General features: G+C 51.8%; 1 protein-coding gene across 1 annotated transcript in view; it reads right to left on the reverse strand.

Moving 5' to 3' along the window:
• The window catches only part of bcor (BCL6 corepressor), a 25299-nt gene extending 1307 nt beyond the window's left edge, over window positions 1-23992 (reverse strand). The window contains 11 exon segments of the mRNA XM_076995878.1: window positions 2111-2288; window positions 2290-2408; window positions 4044-4098; window positions 5335-5725; window positions 6542-6635; window positions 6637-6800; window positions 9271-9451; window positions 9945-10001; window positions 11851-14907; window positions 15678-15755; window positions 23193-23992. Of these exon segments, the coding sequence (XP_076851993.1) occupies window positions 2111-2288; window positions 2290-2408; window positions 4044-4098; window positions 5335-5725; window positions 6542-6635; window positions 6637-6800; window positions 9271-9451; window positions 9945-10001; window positions 11851-14907; window positions 15678-15680 (4299 nt within the window). The 5' untranslated portion in view covers window positions 15681-15755; window positions 23193-23992.
• Between the last annotated feature and the right edge of the window lie 367 nt (window positions 23993-24359).

Below are 24359 nucleotides of genomic sequence, written 5' to 3' on the forward strand. Positions count from 1 at the left end.
CTTGAGTAACGCAATCCGGTTACGTGAATTCCAGACAGCGCTGTCTGGACGAACCGGGGCCGCAAAACTCAAGCCAGTGTTCCCCGTCTTGGGGAAGAGGAAGTAGCGTTTTTTCCACCTAAACAAGTCGGTAATTCCCTAGCAAATTAAAAAAATTCAAGCGGCCATGACAAGGCAGGATGTCCTGGCTTCATGTGGAACGCCCTCCGTCCAATTCATCCGTTCAAATCCACAAAGAAATCGTACCGGATGATACTGTGCAATCGAGTCTAGACGAATCTTATCTCTAATTCGACGCCGTTTTGCAGTCAACCATCAACCAGCACAAGCTGTAACTGTACCTACATCCCTTCTGTACTATAGGGCCCTATATACTACCATCTGTACATATACAGGCCACGTGGCTGTAGTAGCTAGCTAGCCCTGAGTTTATTGATAGTTTATTGCGATTTTGTTACTATTTTAATAAGAGGGTTGGTTAACGTGTATCCAAACTCGGGAGGGTTCTGACCCGGGTACTTCAGTACTGTTCTTTGGGCTTGTTATCCGAAAACTTGTTTCCCCCCCATCAGGAATCGCAACATGCGGGTACGTGGACACATTTCACGCAACAGTCTCATTTCTGTCTGACCAGTTCATCGAAGGGACGCAAATAATCATGTGTAGTCGATAAATTAATGGTCTTTAACGGAATTAATCAATTTTACCCAAGCTACACTTGTTTAAAACACCAAGTCTACAAAATACTAACGCCGAATACACTAGACTTTAAATGTACTACCGACAGCGGCCGATACAATTTCTCAGTAACAACAAATAAATCGTACGTGTATAATCGTAGCATTATTACTATATTGTACTACCTCTAATATTTCGTTCACGTAATCGTACGTGAATAAAATTAATACACTACTTTCGATTTCTACGAAATGGCGACGATTAGTGACACACACGAAAGGTGGGAATTTTTATATTAATATATTTTAGAGTGGAAATCCGGTCACAAATAAAATGTCACGCTCAAATAACAAAGATTTATTGGAGAAGATGTTTGGCCCGGTGTCGGTGGTACCGGATCTTTCAGCCGTCGTGACACAAAGTGTTAAAAGTCTGTCACGGTGCTGCCGCCTCTAAACGGGGTCGTGCGGTTTCACGTAGGCTGGATATTGTCCCGGTCACCTCGTTTCGTCGGTGAGACCGTTTCTGTCATACCGTGAGACCAAAAGCCTCGTCGGTGCCAAGAAAAAGCAAGTAAACAAACAAACAAACAAAGTGCCAGCTGCTGTGGTGAGCTCAAACTGGCGCCTTAAAATGGCTTTGTGATAGATTTGTGAAATCCTCTCTTTCAGACTCATTAAAACCGCCCGAGTCTTTCTTTTGCCACCGAACATAATGACATAAAGCAATTTAGTTCGGCTTGTCCAAGGACGCCAATCTAAGCCAATTTCACATTGAAACGCAAGTGTGTGTGAGACGTTAGGGGACGAAGCGATCTGCGCCGCCATCTTGAGCGCGACTCTTCGATTTATAGTCGCGTCGGAAAAGCCTCGAGCTGCCGCCCGCGAGGACGTGCGCGCGCGGATTAAACGTGGCCTGTTAACGGCGTGAGGTCATTTGAAGAATCTCCTTCACCAGGGAAACGTTCTGGTCCGCAGGGGAAACAGCGCAGCGAGCGAGTGGGCGAGAGAGAGAGAGAGAGAGAGAGAGAGAGAGAGAGAGAGAGAGAGAGAGAGAGAGAGAGAGAGAAAGAAAGACAGGCCAGACTTCAGACGGCCTTCAGTCCCCCTCCCCCTCTTCCTCTGCTGGGAGATTGCGTTTCGGTGCAAGAGGAGGTCACAGCAGTCACGCTCTGAGCGAACACACACGTGCTCGCCAGCGCACGCGCACGCGCACGCGCACTGGCAGGCAAACGCGTCAGTGCTGAGTCGACTGAGAAGAGCGTGGGTCTCCTAATTGGGAAGATTAACGCCGTTGTGATTGGAGACAGATTCTCAAAATAGCTCTGAACCTAGGCGAGAAGGCACATAGAATCTCCCAGCTGCAACCGCCACGAACCAGCACACACACACACACACACACACACACACACACACACACAAGCTCGGCTCACCTTGAGCGGGTGGGAGGGGCAGAGCTCGGAGCACTCCTCATTGGCCGGTGGCGCGATCGTCCTGAGCTCCCGTTGGCCGAGGTGCTTGGTCTTGCACTGCCGCTTGCCCTTGGGCTTCTCTGGATCGCCGTGGCGACGCAGGCGGGGTGAAAGGTCGTCGGCAGGGTCAGGCGAGGGGCGAGGAACCACTCTTGCGACGTTCCTTGAGCCTCAGGCGCTTGTCGGACAGGCGGGGAAGGGGCCGGCGGGGGCTTACACGGGGCGTCCGGAGAGCAGACTCCGGAAACAACCGGAACCACTGCCGGGGGAAAGAGAGTGAGTTCAGAAAGGGAAGAGTGTGAGTGTGTGTGTGTGTGTGTGTGTGTGTGTGTGTGTGTGTGTGGTTTCTAAAGAAGTGAAATGAACGGAAGGCTGGTCAGGGCCTCGTGAGGTGACTCAGGCAGACAGACGTGTCGGTGGGTCGGGCTTCATTAAGGGGGAAGAGACGCAACTAAACCAGCAGCGATACGAGGCAGCGGCGTGTGGTGTGTGTGTGTGTGTGTGTGTGTGTGTGTGTGTGTGTGTGTGTGTGTGTGTGTGTGTGTGTGTGTGTGCGTGTGTGTGTGTGTGCGTGCGGTGCGTGCGTGCGTGCGTGCGTGCGTGCGTGCGTGCGTGCGTGCGTGCGTGTGTGTGTGTGCGAGCGAACCTCCCGTAAACCCGGGCTTGACGCTCGCTACCACGTGATCGGAGTTCTGGATAATGCAGCACGATGAAACAATAACCCGAGAGAGAGAGAGAGAGGAGAGAGAGGAGAGAGAGGAGAGAGAGAGAGAGAGAGAGAGAGAGAGAGAGGACGACGGAGAAGAGAGAGAGGGACAGAAAGAGAGGGGGGAGGGGAGAGAGAAAAATGAGAGCGAGCGAGCGGAGGGGAGCTCAGCTGAAACAGAGCGAGACCTGCGCTCCACATCTGTTCCATTATTCATCACTCTCTCTCTCTCTCTCTCTCTCTCTCTCACACACACACACACACACGCGCCGCGCACGTACTCATGCACACACACACGTGCACGCACACTCCATCTCCTGGTGAAAGAACGGCGAGCCCTACAGCGGATGGGAAATTTCTCTCTCACACACACACACACACACACACACACACACACACACACACAAACACGCAGGTGTGAGAGACGGAGCGAGAGAAACCCTGCCCCACTGGGCAGGCTGCGCAGAGCACTCGCCTTCCAACGGGCTAATTACGTCCTCGAGACCCTGAGGGACCACCCGCACCGCACCCCCCCCCCTCCTCCACCCGCACCACCCGCCCCACTCCACCCGCCACTACACACCCTCTGCAGATAAATGAATGGACGCGCTAGAAAAGGCAGAGCAATAGCTTCAGCACTTTTAAACGAACCCAACAAAAACCAAATCAAAATGCACTGAACTCTCCCTCACACACACACACACACACACACACACACACACACACACACACACACACACACACACACACACACACACACACACACACACACAGCACTTAGGGATCCGAGCGAGTTCCCCCGTGCCTGGAGCAGGCACCACGCTGCTCACACCCCGCCACACGCGACACAGATTAGTGGTGTTTGTGCATGCGTGGGTGTGTGTGTGTGTGTGCGTGTAGAAGGGCGTATGACTTCTATGATGCGTGCGAGTGTGTGTGTAGTGTACGACGGATTTTGACAGGGACATCTGGGGGACATTAGCCTTCCATTAGCACAGAACTGGAAGGACGCACACACACACACACACACACACACACACTCGCACCTTAATGCACAAACCAGCTAACCAGCTCTAATCTTTTGGAGAGGCGAGGGACACACACACAAAGAGGAAGAGAGAGAGAGAGAGACAGGAAGTGGAGACAGACAGGGACGGGGGGGGAGACTCCAGCTTCGCTGCTGCTCACAGTCCATGCCTGCAGACTCTTGATAAAACGCCAACACAACAGCCAAGCCAAGACACTGACGGGTGCACACACACACCACACACACACGCGGTGTCGTAACACCATCGCCCAGACAACGCATGCCTCAGGCCCAATGAGCCATGAGATTCCACAACTGTGCAAATAGCTGACTGAGTGTGTGTGTGTGTGTGTGTGTGTGAGAGAGAGAGAGAGAGAGAGCGAGGCTGCTGTCAGTCAGCAGGACTCATTACTGCAGGTCGACGGCTGCGTGTGTGTGGTGCGTGTGTGTGTATTTGGATGGGGGGGGTGTTTGGGGGGGGGCCTGTTTCCTGCTATTCTTCCTCTCATTCTATATCCTTCCATTTCCCCCACCCATCTCTCTGTTTCTGTCCGTTTCTATTCGTCTCTCGCCCCTGGTCACCCCTGTGTGTGTCCCTTTCCCCCATGGTTGTCCCTGTAGTGTTTGCTCTACACCCTCACACCCCCTCAGGAGCTGAGACACAGCAGGACATCGGGGGGCACTCAGGGAGGGGGGGTCACTGGAGCTGAGAGCAGGCCACTGTGGACCAGAGCTCCTCCAGAGAACATAACACCCCTCCCACAAACAGAACGCTCCTCCCACAAACAGAACGCTCCTCCCACAAACAGGACGTTTGCATATGCCCCGCCCTCCCTTTTTTCTGGTCTTAACGGCACTTTGTCGTGAGCCAGTGTGAATGTGCGGTGGTTAAACACACACCTTCAGAGCAGTTCAGAGTAACATCGCAGTGAACATCCTAACACACACACACACACACACACACACACACACACACACACGGGCAGTCACTCACTCACACACACACACACACACACACACACACACACACACACACACACACACACACACACACACACACACACACACACAGTCCGCCCAAGATGCACAACCCAAAAACTATGCGGTGCGCACCCTCCGACAAACAACCCTTCATGTGCGCACACACACCCCTGCAACAATTCTAACCATGCACTCACACACACGCACACACACACGAGCTCTCGCCCCGTCTGGCTCCAGTACCCAAGAAACCTCCTCCCTCAGTAACGAGGGCACGTTAACTAACGCACGCTACGGGCCTGTTTCCACCCGGCCACGAGCAAACGTGCCAGCTTTAACAACAGCACAAGGCATCACCAAATCGTAATCCCATCATTAAACAGTGAAGTGCTGTAGACAATATTCTTTTGCCAAAGCAGTGTGTGTGTGTGTGTGTGTGTGTGTGTGTGTGAGCAGGTTTGTCTTCTTTACCTGTGTCTCCGTCCGGGTATCCCAGCGTCTCCCTCCATCCTCTCTCCTCCTCCACCCGATGCCTCGCTCCCTTGTCCGGCTCTCCGCCCGCCTTGCTCCGCCTCTCCGCGCAGGGCGGGGCCATGGCGGCCTCCGGGGGGCAGGGCTCGGGCTGCTCCCTCCGCGCCTGGCCCGCCGGGGCCGACGGCAGCAGAGGGGGCGGGGACAGGGGCGGGGCCGAAGGTGGCAGGGCGGGGCTTGCCGTGGGTTAACGCCCCCTGCCGCGCCCACAGCTCCTGAAGGCTCTGCAGCTGGTGCGGTTTGCTCAGTCGCAGGCCCGTCAGCTCGATACACACCTTCAGGTTCTTCACCTCCTGCTCGGACGGCTGGCGCCACGCCTCGCCCGACACGGCTGGCGAAAGAAACGAACCAACAGGGAGTCAGGAAGACGAAGACCGTATCAGCGGAACATCACGACACAGACACCGTACGCCGTAATTACTCGGCTCGTTATTGACACCCACCGCCGCTCTGATCGTCTTTGTACGTCTAACTTCAGGAAAAGACAACAAAATATTTGTGTCCTCTTAGACGGTAGCCGCGGGTGGAGCAGCTATAGGAGGTGGCGAGTGCTTAGTGTGTGTGTATGTGTGTGTGTGTGTGTGTGTAAGGACAGATCTGCTCCAACTACTCCGATACATAAAAGACCGTGAGATTGTAGATTTGCATTCATGTACTTATACACTACAATTAGAATGAGAGCTACACAATCACCCACCCACACAATGTGCACACACACACACACACACACACACACACAAACAGAGATACACAAAGGCTGTTTTGATGTCGGCCCGAGAAAGCCCTTCAGGGTGGGCAGAAAGCCACATCAACCCAGAGGATGGACACACACACAGACACACGGACATGCGAAGACACACGGACACACAGAGACACACACACACGTGCAGACACACGCACACACACGGACACACACACACACACGGACAGACACACACACGTGCAGACACACGCACACACGTAGATACACGCACACGACCCTTTGTAGGTTTAAACGGAACCAGCAAGGTCAATAATCACAAAACGACATGAACGGAAAATATGATGAAAGGGGGAGGGGCAAGAGAGGAAATAAGGCAGCGGGACCGGTACAGGCAGCGGGACCGGGACAGGCAGCGGGACCGGGACAGGCAGGCCTTACCGGTACCTGACATCAGCTGGGCTCTTTTGGCCGGGACCCGGGCCCTCCTCCTCCCTCTCCTTCTCTCGCACTCGTTCGCCCTCTCCGCCTCCCTCACGCTGCTCGGCCGAGGCAGGACCGTCGACCCGGGCTTGGACCGGCTCCATGGTTAGCGTGCGCTTCCGGGGCATGGCCGTGGCTACCATAGTGAGGGCGGGCGTGTGGGGTCTGGGCCTGCTGTCAGGGAGCGGGCCACAGCGCTGCAGGACGGGCACCCGGTTCCCACCTGCAACACACACACACACACACACACACACACACAACACGTTAACCGGACCGCTCGTGTGCCTGTTGTTTAAGTGATGAAATTCATGAAAATGGGAAATATTTTAACGGACAGGATGTGACTGGAGCAGAAGTGATCGCACGAAAAGGGACAGAAATCCTGAGAGAGAGAGAGAGAGAGAGAGAGAGAGAGAGGAGAGAGAGAGAGAGAGGAGAGAGAGAGAGAGAGAGAGAGAGAGACGGAGGGAGACAGACAGACGGAGGGAGGGGGAATAACAAGCCCCGGACGCCCTCATGTTTGCATTAGCTCCACCACACCCTTCCCCACACAGAGAGAGCAGCCGGGGAGCGCGCGCACACACACACACACACACACACACACACACACACACACACACACACACACACACACACACACACACACACACACCCTTCTCTTTCCCTCCCGCTCCCTCTCTGAGCTTAAATTAGCCTGAAACATCCGTGCCGAGAGCTTAGGCAGTGATCCAGCGCCTCCCCCTCTCTCCATCTCTGTCTCCGTGCCCTCTCTTCCTCTCTCTCTCTCTCTCTTCTTCTCTCTCTCTTCCTCCTTCTCTCTCCCTCTCTCACCTTTCTCTCCTTCTCTCTCCCTCGCTATCTCTCTCTCTCTTCCTCTCTCTCTCTCTCTTCTTCTCTCTCTCTCTTCCTCCTTCTCTCTCCCTCTCTCACCTTTCTCTCCTTCTCTCTCCCTCGCTATCTCTCTCTCTCTTCTTCTCTCTCTCTCTCTTCCTCCTTCTCTCTCCCTCTCACCTTTCTCTCCCTCGCTATCTCTCTCTCTCTCTCTCTCTCTCTCTCTCTCTCTCTTTCTCGGCAGTAAAAGACTTCTAGTGAATGTCTCCAGGCAGCCCGGATCGCGGTGTGGATCAGAAGCAGACGCTGGGGGCTCTCTGGACCGCCCGCCACACACACACACAGAAGATCCCTCCGTACAGACCTTCACACACACACACGTGTACGCGCGCACGCACACGCCATACCGCCTGCCATACACACACCCGCCGTACTGACCGTGCCAGATGACAGCAGCCACACGTCGTACACACATGCTTCCTGTCCCCAACACACACACCCACATTCCAAATGAGCTTTTCCCCATTAGCACACACACACACACACACACACACACACACACACACATACACACAGATCACTCCCTGTTACGCTTACCGTTTAACCCTCATAACTCTCTTTGTACTTCGTCAACTCTTGCACAAGCAAAACACCACACACGGTAAACATTCCCTGTCTCTCTCTCTCTCTCTCTCTCTCTCTCTCTCTCACACACACACACACACACACACACACACACACACACACGCTTCACTGGGCCTCACGGGACTGCCCCTATACTGGCCCAGACAAGAATGCCGCCTTTTGTGCCCCAGGCGCACACGCACACACACACACGCACACACACACACACATGCAGGCGCGCACGCACGCACGCGCACGCAAGCATCTCATGACACATGGCATCCCATAATTCATGGCTACGTCAGCTCCATGGCAACTCTCCACCAAAGTGGATCTCCATGGCAACATTGTTCCCTGCACCCGGATAGAGAGTTGGCGCGGACCATTCCAGTGAAAAATGTCCACTAATAACCCAGAAAGGGGGGGGGGGGGGCACGCACAGCAGGGTGTGAAGAGAAGAGTGAGAAATACACACAACAAAAGAAGAGAAAAACAGAGAGAAAGTAGGAAAGAGAAAAACAGAGAGAGAGAGAGAGAGTGAGAGAGAATGTGTGTCTCTGCTTTCAGTGAGGGTTCTTTTGTGCCCAGTATGGTGAGCGGTGACACACACCACACCTCCGGGCCAGCCAGTAACTCGGCCAAGACTCTCGGCTGGCCACAGAGCTCTCCCAAAACAGCCACCAACCTCACGCCTCAGGCGCGCAAACACACACACACATGCTCGCACGCTGACACAGAAACACCCTGGCCTGTAGCGGAGGGAGGTCGCAAACACGATTTATGTACGTTCGGAAATTTAATGGCGTCATTCCATTAGCTGAAGTGGAGGGGAAAAACAGTGACAGTGAAACGCAGCAAAGTGACATGTGGGGGGGTGTTAGCGAGGCTGCGTGTGTGTATGTGTGTGTGTGTGTGTGTGCGCGCACGTGTGTGTGTGTGTGTGTGTGTGTGTGTCTCAGAGTGAGGAAGGAAGCGCTGTTTACCGCGCTGTATCTGCCGGGCTGGTTCTGTCGTGCGGAGAGCCACAGCGTACGGGGCTGTCCCCGGCACTCGGGCCAGAAACACGGCAAGCAGACGGGCGAGAGCACGGACGAGCGAGAAACGACAGGCAGCAGCCACGCGGCACCCGAGGGCGAAACCGAAAGACCGGAGTGAGTAAGTACGAGGTGCAGGGAGCACGTATGAAGGCAGAGAGACGTCTGTGTGTGTGTGTGTGTGAGAGAGAGATCGCTTCTTACCGTTGTGCAGCTCTGACGGCTCGGTCCGGCACGCCAGGGGTCTGGAGCAGTGCAGGGTTTGCTCACACTCCACGTCCCTGTGTTGGGTGTCCGCCAGACCCCTCTCTCGCCCCTGTCCCGGCCCCGGGGTGCAGCCCTCTTTCTCCTTCAGCTCCAGCTCCGAGAAACGCATCATCGCACGCTACACATGCGCACACACACAAACACAAACACACACACACACACACGCACACACGGAAATGAGACCATTCGCAGTCGAGGGCCCCGGGACTCACGTCTTCCTCCTGTGCGTTTCGCGGGCGGCTAACACTAGCGGCACAACTAACGACTAAAACACAAAATGGGCTGAACACACAGCAAAAGACCATTTGACATTTGTGTGTAGAAAGCAATGCAGTTAAAAGCACCTTTAAAAAAAAAGTGAGAAACTGATTTGAAAGTCATGCCATGCCATTCATTTTTCCTAAATAAGAGAGAGAGACAGAGGGAGAGGGGGAGAGAGAGAGAGAGAGAGAGATAAACAGAGAGAGAGAGGGAGCTTGTGCCCGCAATTTACAGGCCGACACAAAGAGAAAAACATTGAGTCACTACACAGCCGTCTGTGGGGGGGAGGGCAATACCAGGTGTTACTTATTTCAACTTTGATTAGTAATAAAAAAATGTAAGGAACTAACCTCACAGTTAGATGCTGGTTGACTTAAATTACTGTCCTCTGCAGCTAGGACATCCATCTAAGTAATTAGAATGCGTGCTCAATATTTTTTTTCCAGTCATTACAATCATTTAAACATAACTGAAACAGTCAATATGAATCCTACCGCGCTTAACACAGTAACACATTAATTACCAAAAAAATAATTTTTAACAGGGGAGGGAAGGAGTGGGGGGGGGTCCATCACTAAGTGGACATTTGTGACCGTACAGCATAGCGAACGTGGAAGTGGTCGGTCTTAAGGTTGGACGCTAGATCTCCTGGAGGTTTTCTATTCTCAATAGACATCATCAATGTAAGGGTCAAAGCGGATTAAGACATGCATATTTACACTGGGGTGAGTCTTTATGCTGGGGTGAGTCTTTTGGTAGGCACAAACAAACAAAACACCACTAGCATTTTGGCAAAACACCCCAAAACTCAAAGCAAAATGGGGGTCCAGGGTTCTCCAGCACAGACCAGGCTCTCTCCTGGACTGGAAAGGACTCATTAAAATGGAATGCCATTAACAGCATCAATTTGGGCCACGAACCCGCTTGGGAAAACATGCAGGTTGTGTTAAAAGTCCTCTGCTCGTCATGGATAGTTTCTGCCCACCGAACCCCCCTCCTGACTCCCCCCATCTCTACACACTCAGTGTGCGGATGTTACTGCGTGCGCTGTGGATGTGTGAGGGGGTGCGTGTGTGTGCGCTTATACCTTCTATGTGTGTGTGTGTGTGTGTGTGTGTGTACACTAATGACTCTGCCAGGCAGAGCACTCGCTGCTGCAGCTGAAGACCTCTAATCTTCCCCATCAGAAATGAATGGGCCGGATTTCACTTAAGCTCGGAGGGCTGCCACTGCATGTGCAGTGATCAGGGGCCTGGGGATGTGTGTGTGTGTGTGTGTGTGTGTGTGTGTGTGTGTGTGTGTGTGTGTGAGTGAGAGAGAGACGAAGGGAGACAGGATGGAAGCCCTGCAGAAGTGGGTGTGTGGCTAAGGGCAACTGTGCCACACACACAAGCATTACTGCTCTAAAAGAAAACACACACACACACACACCCACACCTACAGACACTCTGCCAGTCTCCAGGGCTCGCCTGCAGGTTAGCGACTGCCTGAAGCATTATGTGCTAGGCACGCACGCGCACGCACACACGCACACACACACACACACACACACACACACACACACACACACACACACACACACACACACACACACAGCAGCTGAGCTTCCGCTCGACTGGGCAAGCACAGCCACAGACACCATGTTGTGTTAACTCTTTCTCCCGCTAACTGAGACACACACCCTTACGCGCGCACACACACACACGTGCACACACACCATGTTGTGTTAATTCCCTCTCTCACGGTTGCCGCCAGAGCCTGGCTGCTATTCGACAGCTTCACAGCGGGGAGCGTAAAACCGAGTGGGCTGGGGGAGGGGGGGGGGGGGGGGGGGGGAGGGGGGGGTAGTGTGAGGGTAACAGCCAGCCATAATTACTGAGGCGCTCAATATGACTAAGCGTGGTGGTCTGACGCAAGAACTGCCTCAAAGCAGAACTACGGCTGGTACAGCTCGGGTTCTAGCGCGGCTTTAACCTTCGCAGTCTGACCAAGGCCTTTTTAATAAAGAGTGACAGGTACTGGTCTTTAATATCGCACAAAATACAAACTGAGCATGTAAATGATAATAAAACCTGTGAGGCCCTCCTCAGAAGCACTCTTATCTAATCCCTTGGAAGTGTTACTTGGTGCTTATGATTTTAGTGCGTGGTGATGGTAAAAACATCTGGTAACTTCTGAAATCAAGCACAGACTGACAAAAGTTACAGACACACTAGGTCTGCCTTTCCTCCCATAATTACAGTATGCCTTGATTACCTGAAGCGCCCGCTGTTCCCGACTCAATTTACTGGAGTCCGCGTAAAGCTCAGTGGTAACACACTTGAAACGGTCACCCACGTAGCCGGACGAATTGGCTATCCTCTTTGCCAGACTGGATCGCTTGCTTTTAGAGCAGCCGTGCCCATCTTCCTCGTCCTCGTGAGAGTCTGTGTTCTCTGGTCGCTCCTTGCCCAGATCCATGTACTGCCGAATGGCGTGGTGCCGATCGGGTTTGAAATTCGCAGCGTCCGGTCGCACCCTGTCGCCAGAGGTCCTGGCGCAGCGCAGGGTCTGCTCCTCCAGCAAGGGAGGGAGGGGGCTGCGCTCGCTGGAGCTCTCCTCCTCACCCGGGCTTTGCACGGGAGACTCGGGCTGCTCCTGTGGCTCACAAGGGCTGCGGGGCTCTGGACGCCGATCAGGCTCAGCTGGCTTGGATTCGACCGGCTGGCCAGAGCGCAGGATCTGCATGAGTTCTGGCACCTTCCCTTCGGAATTACCAGCGCTCCCGGTCCCGTCGCCTGTCCCGCTGCCGGCTGGCTTGCCGGGCTCTCTCTGCTTGGCAGGCGTAGCGCTGTACTTGTCTGGCTCAGGACTGCCATCTGTGTCGTCTTGGGCCAGGTCGATGCAGACGATCTCCTCTTTGCTCGCTGTGTGGGGTTTGCTCTGAGGCTTGGAGCCCAGAACTTCTGGCCCCTCTGACTCCCTCTCAGATCTGTAGCGCGTGTCCGTGTCAGAGGCACTCTGCTGCTTGTATGGAGACTCCTCGTGTTGCCAAGTTTTCTCCTGAGGTCTGGACCTCAGTTCAAGACGCTCATTGACTTTTGGGTCGAGAGGCAAGCGGGGAGACATCAGGGGATGAACCATCTCCTGCGAGTCATGGTAGGTTAGATAGTCTCCATGACTGGGTGGTATTCCATAAGGAAGGGCAGGCTTATGAGGCAAACGAGTAGAATATAGGCCACTGTTGCTCAGCAGGACTGGGTGAGGGTATACCGGCCCCTTACTGGACAGTGGCAAGTGTGGGAGGGACATGCTCTCTGGAACAGAGTAAGGGAGGTATCTGTTGGCATACGCCAAGCTGCTGGGCATGTAGCTTTCACCTTGGGCCATGTAGAGGTGACTGGGAGGATGTCCATTTTCTATGTGTGGCTGCTGGGGTTTGAAGCCAATTTCAGGTGTTTCGGGTTTTTTGGGAGTCTTTGCAAGCTTTGAGGCTGACGACTGACCACCTCCCCGATTAGTAGGTGGTGGTTTCTCGGGCGGGGTCGGTGCAGACTTGGGCCAATCGCCGTTAACCTTCGGGGAAGGGGAGGCCGATGATGGTCGACAAGCCGAAGTCACGACCACAGGAGCAGGGTTGGGGACAGCACCATTGTTGGGTTCACCAATCCGTGGACAGGAAGAACTCCTTGGCTGTGAGATGACATGCTCCAGATTCTTGTTTTTGATAACCGTAGAACCTTTGCTGTGGTTGGATTCAGAGCTGAGCGTCTGGGCTGTGCTTGGCACCACCCAGGAAGAGGGTAAAGTGCTAATAATCTCAGGCCTCTCTGGAGTTTTACAAGAAGTGCTGACAGCGGAGGATGATGGAGAAAGGGTCTCTTTCAGAAGCTCTCTGTTTGGTGGAAGTCCATAACGAGAGCTGGGGGAGTAGCCCAGCTTTGCCAAAGCTTCCAGTTTTGAAGGGGGGAATCCATTAGGAGGGCCATCAAAATCCATGATTTTGGACGACAGGTCTAAAGGCTTGTCTGCTGGGTCTTTGGTAGTGGGCCCCTGCTGTGTGGGTTTCTCAGAGGAAGTTTTCACAGGTGAGCTACAGCCTTTCCTCTCATTTCCTCCACCTCTGTGCTGCTCTGAGCTCCCTTCTTTAGATTTGGGCTTTTGACTGGCTGGCCTTATTGGGGATCGATGCTCCTGCGACATGTAGAAGGGGTGAGAGACTGCCGGAGAAGATGAGGAGGACAATGAGGATGAAGGACTCCGAAATACAGACTTTTGGAAGTCTAAAGTGCTGTCCACAAGTGGCGGGGGAGCACCCGGGGGCTGGGAGGGGCGAGAAGCGGAACGGGGTGTCTGCATCAACAGAGAAGGGCTTGAGTCTACTGGGATACTCACACTGGAACTGCAGGTTACACTGGTGTTACTACCACTGCTGCAGCTGCTACTACTATTAGTACTACTGCTGTTGTTGCTGGTCGAGCTCTTGCTGGAAGGGGTTCGATGGGACTTGCTGCTGCCACAGTTGCTAATACTTCCACTACTCGAGTGCTGCCTCTCGTTCTGTGGCTGGTGGTGGGATTGGGTGTGCTGATGCAAGGGTTGCTGCCCAAACGCTGAAGGCTCGTGGTGAATCCTCGGGCCGATGCTCTGTAAGGTTTTGTCCTGATGATGCACTAGTGGCGAGAGTGCCGTAGGAGCGACCGTGGCAGTGGGGATCCTCAGAGGAGGGGGAAGCGGAGATGAAATGGGGGTGGGTGGGTAAGGGGGCATGTAGAACAAGCGCTCGGCACCTGCTGCACTCCCTCCTGCCCCGGCACAAAGTGACTGGTAGGCCAGGTGTTGGGGCAGGTACGGCGACGGCTGCGACATGAATGATGCTTTGTACATATTCAGCGCAGCATACTTGCTGGAATCTAGGAAGGGGTACATTCCAGCATCGTGGTAAGGGCTCACCCATGGGAGTCGCAGGTAACTGCTGCTGCCGCCGTTTAAGCCCAGCTCTGAGGACTTATCCACAGGGGCAACGTGCCTATCCAACCCCAGTGTGTCTGTACCAGCCCCTGGCACGACCAGTGGCTTCTGAATCCCTGGTGGGGGGCTTTTATAAAGTCCTACATAACCATTGGTGGCCTTTCTGCTGTCCAACGACACATCGGGTTTATAGAGTAATTCTGGGATGCGGTCTCCAACGTAGCTCTTCTCTGTCTGCAAGGTGCGGATTCCCGGTGGATAAACCATGCTCCCGTGAACATGGAGGTTCTCCCGCATCAGGCTGCTACGATCAATGCCAAGTGCTGCCAGAGGGTTCATTCTGCACGCCGCACTTGCATCCACCTGGAAGGCAGACAGAAGGAGGACAAAACTGAACCAGTTCACCCATACAACCATTAATCATACTCCAGTTAATTCTGTCCAAATATCCACCAAGCAAAAGTTTATGTAGGAAAGAAAGAAACGCATTATGGTAACGAAACCATAAACAGAACTTTGCTTACGTCCATATACCTATATTATCAAAGTTTGTGAATGACAAACTCTTTCAATTAATGTTAGGGGGCATTTAGATTATCTGCGATGTATCGAGCCAGATTTAAAACGTGAGACTTATGAATTTCCTTTCGCCACCTGCATCGGAGAGGAAAAGATTACAGAAACGGCACAAAAGTCACGGCGCATCATGTCAGTCAAGGTCACAAAAAGGAGACAGCAAGATCGGTCTTAAATGTCAGCCTCGCCAAGGTTTCCACAGGGGGAGACGTGGCTTTGATGTATGCTTTAGGAGACACCCGGCAGACAGCTCAGATCCGTCTTCCCATCGCACCCAAGAGAGACCGAGGTGCGTATCTATGCCAAGAAGACGTCGAGGATCTAAATTACACCGATCCTACTGGCATACACACACATAAACAATAGAGAAAACAACTAGCAGGAAACAGAACTGCGATCTGGAGGACTAGTGCCCATCAGGACGGGCAAGCAGGTAAACATTTTGTCAAATCAGAAAAAAAGCAGCAAAGTGGGGAGGGAGGGTGAGGGGAAGAGAGGAAAAAGTGAGAGATCACCATGAATGCATTTGATAAACAGATTTAAGGTTAATGTCTTACCATGCTTTGAATGATGACGTATATTTGATTAGTTCTTATTGGATCTTCTGTTCATCACCATCCCTTTTGGATAACGTCCTATGGGTGGAAAACAACATTTAGGTCGATCTCAAACTTGATCACTTGATCAGATGCATTCGATGATTATGTGGTGCACAATGTGTTTTTGTGTTTCAAATGCTATTATACACTTAAGGTGCTCATACATGTTTATCTTGTCACAATTAAAAAGTTTATATGTAGTTCGGGGTAAGGAGAAGAAAAAAAAAAGTCTTCTGCACCAATTAGGCAAGATCGCGTGAGCGCAATATTAGTACAAAGCCTTGCAGAAACAGGGGGGAAAAAAAAGATGAAAAGAAAAGCAAACAGACTCTCCGGTCAGGCCTCAGTCTGTCTGCCTCTCTGAAACGCGTCTGCGTTCGCATGGCCGGTATCCAGGTTGTGGAGCAGGATTTGTGCCACGTGACTTCGTTATCAAGAAGCGAACGCTTGATAAAGAATGCCTCATAACCCCCAACTCCCCACCCCACGAGAGAGAGAGCGCGAGAGCGAGAGAGAGAAAGGGAGAGAGAGAGAGAGAGAGAGAGAGAGAGAGCCCACCGTCCGTGGAGGGGGAGGGGATTTCATCATAGCGCTGCAGAGGAAGATGCAATCACCCCTCGATGCCGCCGCCCAGACCCACAGCTTGGCGATGACATAAAAGCAGAGCTTTGTTGGGCCGGCGGGCCACGCCTCTGTTATTGATGGCTCTACAGACCCCCAGATTTCAATAAGGCAGACCCGGGCCTTATCTGGAGACGTGGTCTCAGCCGCTGCCGCCGAAGGAGGTAGGCAGTCTGCCCCATCTCATCAATCAAGCAGGCCTCACGCACGCACAAAATCTCTCACTGCTGGAGTGTTTTCGTCACTTCCATGGCAACCCGTGTAGCAACAGGACCCGAATGTCTAAACAAGGGGGTTTTCGTAGCCTGCAATTACAGCCCACGGCGCATGATCACAATAGAAAATAATAAATTACAAGAATAGATGGCATACCTAATAAAGGGTTTTTTTTTAATGTAGCAAGCGTTTCACTATATCAAGGTTTATTCAAATATACACTTTACATTGTAGGACAGCTAACTAATCTATGCCACGCATTAAAGGCACATCTCAATAACAATAAACATCTTAATCCGCATCAACACATTTTCTGTCCCAAATATTCCCTTATCAGGCCTCCTATACGCATTGTAAATTCCCACTTTCCTGTTTAGCCTTTTCTGGTTCCCCCCGTCCCTTAAGGACTAATCCTGCCCTGCTGTGCTAGACTCAGCGCGGTCCTTTCACTCACGTTGCCCCCCCCCCCCCCCCCCCCCCCCGTCTCTCGTCTCCCAGACCCTCAGCGGCGCGCTCATTCAGCGCGCCAGCGGGGGCGCGCACATGCGTGTCGGGGCCGCTCCAGCGGGAGGTCACTCACCCCCCATCGTGGAGAAAACGCCTCTCAAAGGCATCAATCACAAACCAAACACGCCAGGCGCTTTGTTCGTCGCGAAAAAAAACAGGTAGGCCAGCGTACAATTTAAGTCTCCAATAACGACTACAAAGACGTATCTATTAACCGGCTGAATTTCCACAAGCGCGGTTCAGTCTTACACTACGCTGCAATTTTTTTACGCCTCCGCCGTTTTCCTTGTCAGGAGAAGCACGATCAAGCATACAAAGGTTAAACTTGGTCAGGGATCTACCAGGGACGTGCTTCACCCCCCCGTCATTAAACTGTGCTTAGGGCACTAACCAAATTGGTTTATGGCGGCCGCCTGCACGCACACAGGACGTGTGTGTCTGAAACTGCGCAGAAAAGGCCGAGCGCATTATACAACGTTTTATGAACGTACAAGCCAAGGTGATACAAATTATTTCCTTTAAAAAACCTCATTGTATTACGCTATTTAAAATATGGAAGAAATACCTTTCACCACATAAACAAGTCGTTCCGATTATTTCGGTTGTAATTATGCTTAAGCAATCTATTTTCCCACAAAGAGCACGCAAAATAGATGTGGCCTAATTTTGACCATTTCGTGGACAAGTTTGAAAAAAAAACGGCTGCATAACTTGGGACAAAAAAAACAACAACAAAAAAATTAAAAACGCGTAGTAATAACGCATAACCATGAGCATTACGTACGGGCAGGGTTAATGGTAAAACGACTAAAGGGAATATAGCCTTGTGTTTTCAATATCGTGTGTGTGTGTGTGTGTGTGTGTGTGTGTGTGAGACTGTCACGGGGAGACGCCGAGGGCGCGAGAGGGGAGACGCCGAGGGCGCGAGAGCGGCCGCCTCAGTCGAGAGGGAGGCGGTAAAGGGCGGTAAAATCCTCGCCACGCCGAAGACAAGAGCGTGTAAAAATGTTTCGCTTTTCAGGTGTGGGATTTGCCGCAAGGACTCGGCGGTATTCGGAGAGACGGCGAGCGAGAGGAACACCGCCGTCGAGCTCTCCGACTGGGCTCACTCGGTCCCTCCGGACCCCGCCAGCCCGTCCTGCTGTGGCGCGCTGCCAAATCTGTGGGCCGCAGCGCCGGAGCTCGACGGCTCTTAAAGGGCCAGTAAAACGTTTTATAACGTCGGCGGGGGGACTGGAAACCAAAGACGGATAAAGAAGAACACTGAAATATCGTCTCTGAAATATGAAATTGTAGTTAAATGTCATACAAAAAGCATTTTTTTTTAAACAAACGTGAACCACGCAGCCTACACAGGCTCCATGACAGCGAATAAGCAGGTGGAGGTTGTCGTCTATAATCTGTTAATAACACGCCTCCATCAATGAACAACTACTCGGTCAGCGCTCACAACAGTCTCGGGGAAAGAGGTTATTGCCACCAAGGACAAAGCGGCCTGGATAAACGCTTCCCCTCGGTGACAGGGGCCCGGAGCCTTTGTTGCATGCCAAGAACAGCACACGTTCAAGCTCAAACTCCACACACGCCGGACACCACACAGGGTCACTCTCAACGCGCTTGACCTCGCTGAGCAAACCAGCGGGGCTGTAATCACACAAAAACACCAAAGGGAATAAACATTTTCAACTCCTGCATCACTTATTTTGTTGCACGTGAAACGTAGAAAACTCGTTAGGTTTATTTGTGTTTTAATACGTGGATCACCTGCTTAATATGAGAGTTACGCTTATAATTGGATTTTTCATTATCACACTATAAAACATGACATCAGGAAACGCGCACAAAGGACGTGGGGGGAGGGAGCCTGCAGACGGGCTCAAATTGCTTTGTTGAGGCGGAAAGTTGACGGTATCAACCCCCCCCCCCGCTCACGTCGTGATTCACTCGTGCCGAGAGAGTCCGCGAGACCCCTCCGCTCGTCTCGAGAGCTCGCGCGCAACCCACCATTTCGCAGCGCGCGAGCGTCTCGGAAGAATGGCTGTGGAGGCTGCGCGGAATGTGCGCTGGGCTCGCGGAGACTCCGTATCGGTTCCTCCGGGACGCTGAACTTAGTATTTCAGTTATTTCATCGTCCAAAGTTTTTGGTTACACAAAGAAATCGTTAAGTTGTTAGTACTCCAAACTCACACAAGCATACATACGCAACATACATCTCTCTATATATATTTATAGATATAGAGGGGTCGGTGAAACGAAAAGACCTCTCCCGTTAGGCCTACTGTACGTAGTATGTGTGTTGTGTGTGTGTGTATATATATATATATATATATATATATATATATATATATATATATATATATATATATATATTAAAACAAGATGTTTTGTTCACACTGGTCCTCGCGCACGTTCTGCACGTCTACTTTATTACAAGAGGGGAAAATTCGATTTTACAAAAGGCGCTTGTGGTTTTGCGGCTGTTTAATGAAATGTTCGATAAGTCCATACTTGTTACAACGGAGCAGATTCCCTAATATGACGCGAGTCCGGTTTTCCACCTGCAACCTTCCGACAGGGAAACGATAGCGATCTGATTTGTCACCAACCATAACGGCGTCAGCCCTTTCATCAAGATAGCCTACTGCGAAGGCAATAACACGAATAACACGTCAGGGCGTGTCAGAGATCTGAGGCGCGCGCTTCCCCTCCTTGCCACTTGGACCCGCGCGACCTTGAACGCGCAGGACAACCACGCAAGTTTTATTTTTCAGGCTATTTATGACTACGGCCTGATTTAGGGTAATCTGTGGATAACGTAAAGGAAGCAATAGTCTACATTTGTTAGTTTTCCCTGAGTTGTACCTGTAGACGTGCGTGATTCCCATTATATCTGCTGTTTCGTACACTTAGGAGGGAGAGAGAGAGAGAGAGAGAGAGAGAGAGAGAGAGAGAGAGAGAGAGAGAGAGAGAGAGAGAGAAAACAACGGGTAGGCGTCGCTCCACAGCGCAGCCATCCGTGCGCGTTGGGGGCTCCTGCCGCGGTACAAAAGCTCGGTGAAGCGAGGAGAAGAGCTCTCCCGTTTCAGCGCTGCCGTCCCGCGGGACGCTCGGACCGAGAGGAACTTCAATCAAACCGTGACGTCTCGCGCGCGAGCCAACTCCGAAACCCGAGCCGCGCGACTCCGGCTTCGCCGCCGCGCCTCTTCTATTGTGCAGGCGAGCGAGGTGGCGGAATAAAAATAAAGTGGGCAGCTGAGACAAAAGGCGGACTCCAGCGACAAGATTTAAACGAAACGGTGACCTACTTTTAATACGAAGGCCAACGCAATGACATCTGTAGCCTCTAAATCCAAACAAAAGGACAAAAATGCGAAGCCGATAGAAGTACAATAGGTCCCACACTAACGCCAACCATATAAAGATTCTTCCGAAAAGTGGTGGCCCATTCTAATGATGTCGCACCAACACTTAATTAGGTTAATTAGGTGAATACACTTCAATTAGGCTACTTGTGTTCAGATGCCTTTATATTTAGAACTGCGTTATTTCTTGACCAACAAAGGTGCGTGGTGTATTATAACTGCATGGAGCATTTTGAATCACGGCGTATCCATTTTTATCAAAGGACTTATAGTTTACTCTCTTGAACATGATAATTACAATTAGTTTTACATATGGATCAAAACAGAATCTAGCACAAGCTCAGTTTAGAATGTGTGGTTCGAAAATCCACCTTGCGTGTACAAACGAAGCCTGTTTTCCGTTTGAGATCAATTTATTGTAAATAACACTCTTTCCAAACAACAGCGAGCTTCGAAAACAAGTTCAATATCACAGCAACGTCACTTCGCAGGTTAAGATTTCATAGCGTGCGTGACGTTGACCTGCGGGGGGGAAACCATTAGCGTAACATTCAAATACGTGGCTGTTTTTTTTTTTGCGCTGGAGCTCAACTGCGACATGGAAATGTAGGCTAGGCTGTCTTTAGCACACAGACTTCTCGGCGCGCGAGCCCGACTGCGTCGCGGGGAAACCATGCAGGCGCGAGCTCAAACGGGCTGCGCTATAAATAAACAGATCCGGATAGCAGGGTCTCCTCGAGCTCGGTGGGGGCGTAGACCAAATAAACGCTCGATGGCAGCGAAGATCTACCTAGTTTCTTAGCAGACGAGCTTAGATTACGTGAAATTGCACTTCTCCGACAATAAATCGCAAAAGGCCACCCACCCACTCTTAATCTGCGGCGCAGCCTGCCGATACGTTTAAAAGGCATGAGAATCTACAAATGTCACTGCCTGTAGCCCATTCTGTGTGTGTGTGAGAGAGAGAGAGAGTGTGTGTGTTTTTTTTGGGGGGGGGGGGGGGTTCACGACCCAGCTGGCAAGAACTAACTGTCAACTAACTTTACACAGGAAGAGTGGAAATGATGATAAGTTCAACTTTTTGTCATTACCTTTAACGCCGACGACAGAAATAATACACGATATGACGAGGAATTGACTTTAGTTTTCTCTCGTTACGAGCGCCGTTACGTGAGACGAGACGGGGTTAGATCGGCTCGCGCGGACTGCATCGGGGCGCGTGCTTTGACACGCTTAATCTCGTCCGCGCGGCCTTAATCGCGCAGAACGGGACGCGCCGAATCATAACGAAACCGTGCTCTTTCACACACGGACAGCCAACTGTTTTAAGATCATCGTGCATCTGCCGTTAGGGGCCACTTAGGCGAGCGAGTGGTGTAGTAGTGAAAAGCAGGACACAGTGCACGTTTCCCCTGCACGTAGTGCAGCTGCACGGCGCTTCCCCGAGTCTCTGGCCCCAGGCGGAGAATTCTGGAGTCACCACCGCCTGTTATTAGAGGATTTAATGACGTCGGTGCCGTCTACATAAAAAAAAAGTGGCTCAAAGATCCAAACCAACACATTCTTTTGTGTTTTTTTCAGTCATTCTTATGTACATTTTGTTTCTATTATTTGCGAAGACGACATTTCGAGCTGACTGAAAAGTAGCGCAACTGGACACATGACCGCCGCTTCTGGGACAAAGACGTCGGTTTGTCCGCAAACTCGCTTCACGAGACAAACAGATTATGCACGGCGGACTGACGGAGGCTGTCGCTTTAGTGGCCAAGTCCCCCCCACCCCCACGGCTCCGGGCCGAGCCAAGCTGTGAACAACTTTAGAACTGGGAGCGGAGGAGGGGACGCTCGTTAAACCATATTCATTTCGCTTTCCATTAACAAAAGAGGAAGCTTAGCGCGGTCCGCGGCGCGAGACGGTCACACGGAAGGACGCCGAGACATTCGCGTCTCCGCACGTGCCCAAGCCCAACAGAAACCCCCGTACCCGCTTCCAGAATAAACCACCGTGCAAAACCTTTCTACTATGTCGAGAATGCCGCTTACTTTCTTTAAGAAAGTACAGAGTATTTCCACTTCTAGGCAAAACGCCCGGAAAATGAAATGGAGGTGACCTCCAAAAGCGGTTAACTGCAAAGTCGTATTCACAAGGTAGGTTACCGTCGTAAAAGGGCGAGGCTCCCAATCAATAGTCTTGTGTGCGTTGGGGAAAAGTGCACACGGTGACCACTCTCACCATATAGTGTTACTCGCGTTATGAAAACACAACACCTGAATTTCCCCCAAACCCAAAAGGTGCCACTAAACTACGATGTGTTTGCGCTGTGCGCGGGTCTGCAGGGGGCCCGCAAAGGTCGTCACCAAAGTCCCCCAACACGGGATATATCATTCATTATTATCCTAGTGGTGGAAATATCGGTGTTTAATCAGAATCCGAACAACAATCAACCGTATCTCCCCAGGACGGTCCAAAAACGAAGTTCCGACGTCAACACATTTTCTACGTGCGAGTTATCCTTCAAAATACACATATAAGTGTTTTAAACACGAACTTTTTGGACACACGTTACGTCCACGGCTCTTGAGAGATGACCATAAGGAGATTGTATTGTTTAAAGCCCCAGAGCGCAGACGGACGGACCCGGACCGGTTACAGCGTCCCGAATACTGCATACAGAACAGCACGTATTCGCGGGCGGACGACGTAGCGGAACAAACGCCGCCGGATTAAAGACTAAAACGTTAGAATTAAAAACTTCACGTGTTCTTACCAGAATGAAACGGTGCGGTAAATCCAACGGTCGTGTAGCGCAGGCGGCGTTTTCCTCTTATTTTAACTCACAAAGGACACACCGCTGCTGCTGTCTCACACACGCAAATATCCGAGATAAAACGCAATTAAACGTGGCTTTGTGGCGGATTTTTAAACCCAGAACTACTGTTCCGACTCGGACGGAAAACGCAGGTCCTCGTTTTCCTCGGGGGAAGTCCACGGAACTTCAGAGTATCCAAAGACTTTGCGAATATCCACTGGCGGAACACGAGTGGAACACGCACATCTTGTGGTTCCGGACAGCCGATCGTAACCTTGTCCCTTTTGTCCGGAGAGAGGACGAGTTCGGCGTAAATGGAGTAGGCGCACAGGTGGCGAGGATCCCCCGGAGTCCGGCTGGACGAACTAATTCGGTGTGCTAATGCCTCGCAGCGCCATGTTGGGCCAGGCGGACGACGAGCACGCCGCGAACCCGCGCGCTCCGTTTACGCGTTAAAAGGGAAAATACGTCAACAAAATGGTTCGAGTCGCCGCGCTCATCTCCAAGATCCGTCTCGCGTCCTGCGAACGGGCGGTCCAAACGGGTGTCTTTTGTTCCGTCCTCCCGCACGCGAGGTCCCAGCGAGTCCGACTGCACGGCTGCCGTCTCTCCGAGCGCGTCGCGGAGAATGAAAGCTGAGAAGCGCCGCCGTTTCCACTCGCACACGCACCCAGAAGGCCAGTCAGGGAACCGCAATTACCATAAACCCAGTAGGCTGCACTCCGCTCCACGCCCGTGCAAAATGCAACGAGAGAGAGGGAGAGAGCGTGCGTGCGTGCGAGCGAGCGAGGAGGAGGGAGAGGCAGCGCAAATGAGGTAGCTATCTGGCTCAGCGCAGCAAACGGCTCCGTAAACAAAATTAATCGGCAGTCTAGGCTTCTGAAAACCACAAACTATATACCCCGGCGACTGCGTGTATATTTTAAAGAAAACGTCGGTGACTTTGGAAAGAAGATTTATTGGGGTATCACGGGCTGTGCGCCGAAACGATATATTTCCATGAAATTAATTATCAATTATTTATTTTCCAATTAGGCTTAGAAAAAACAAAAAATTAAAAACTGAATTGTCTGATTTTTAAAAAATGTTTTAATAACTTTGGTTAGATGTGAGAAGGTGACAAAA

Source organism: Brachyhypopomus gauderio, unplaced genomic scaffold (assembly GCF_052324685.1).
Source record: "Brachyhypopomus gauderio isolate BG-103 unplaced genomic scaffold, BGAUD_0.2 sc260, whole genome shotgun sequence".
Taxonomy (NCBI): Eukaryota; Metazoa; Chordata; class Actinopteri; order Gymnotiformes; family Hypopomidae; genus Brachyhypopomus; species Brachyhypopomus gauderio.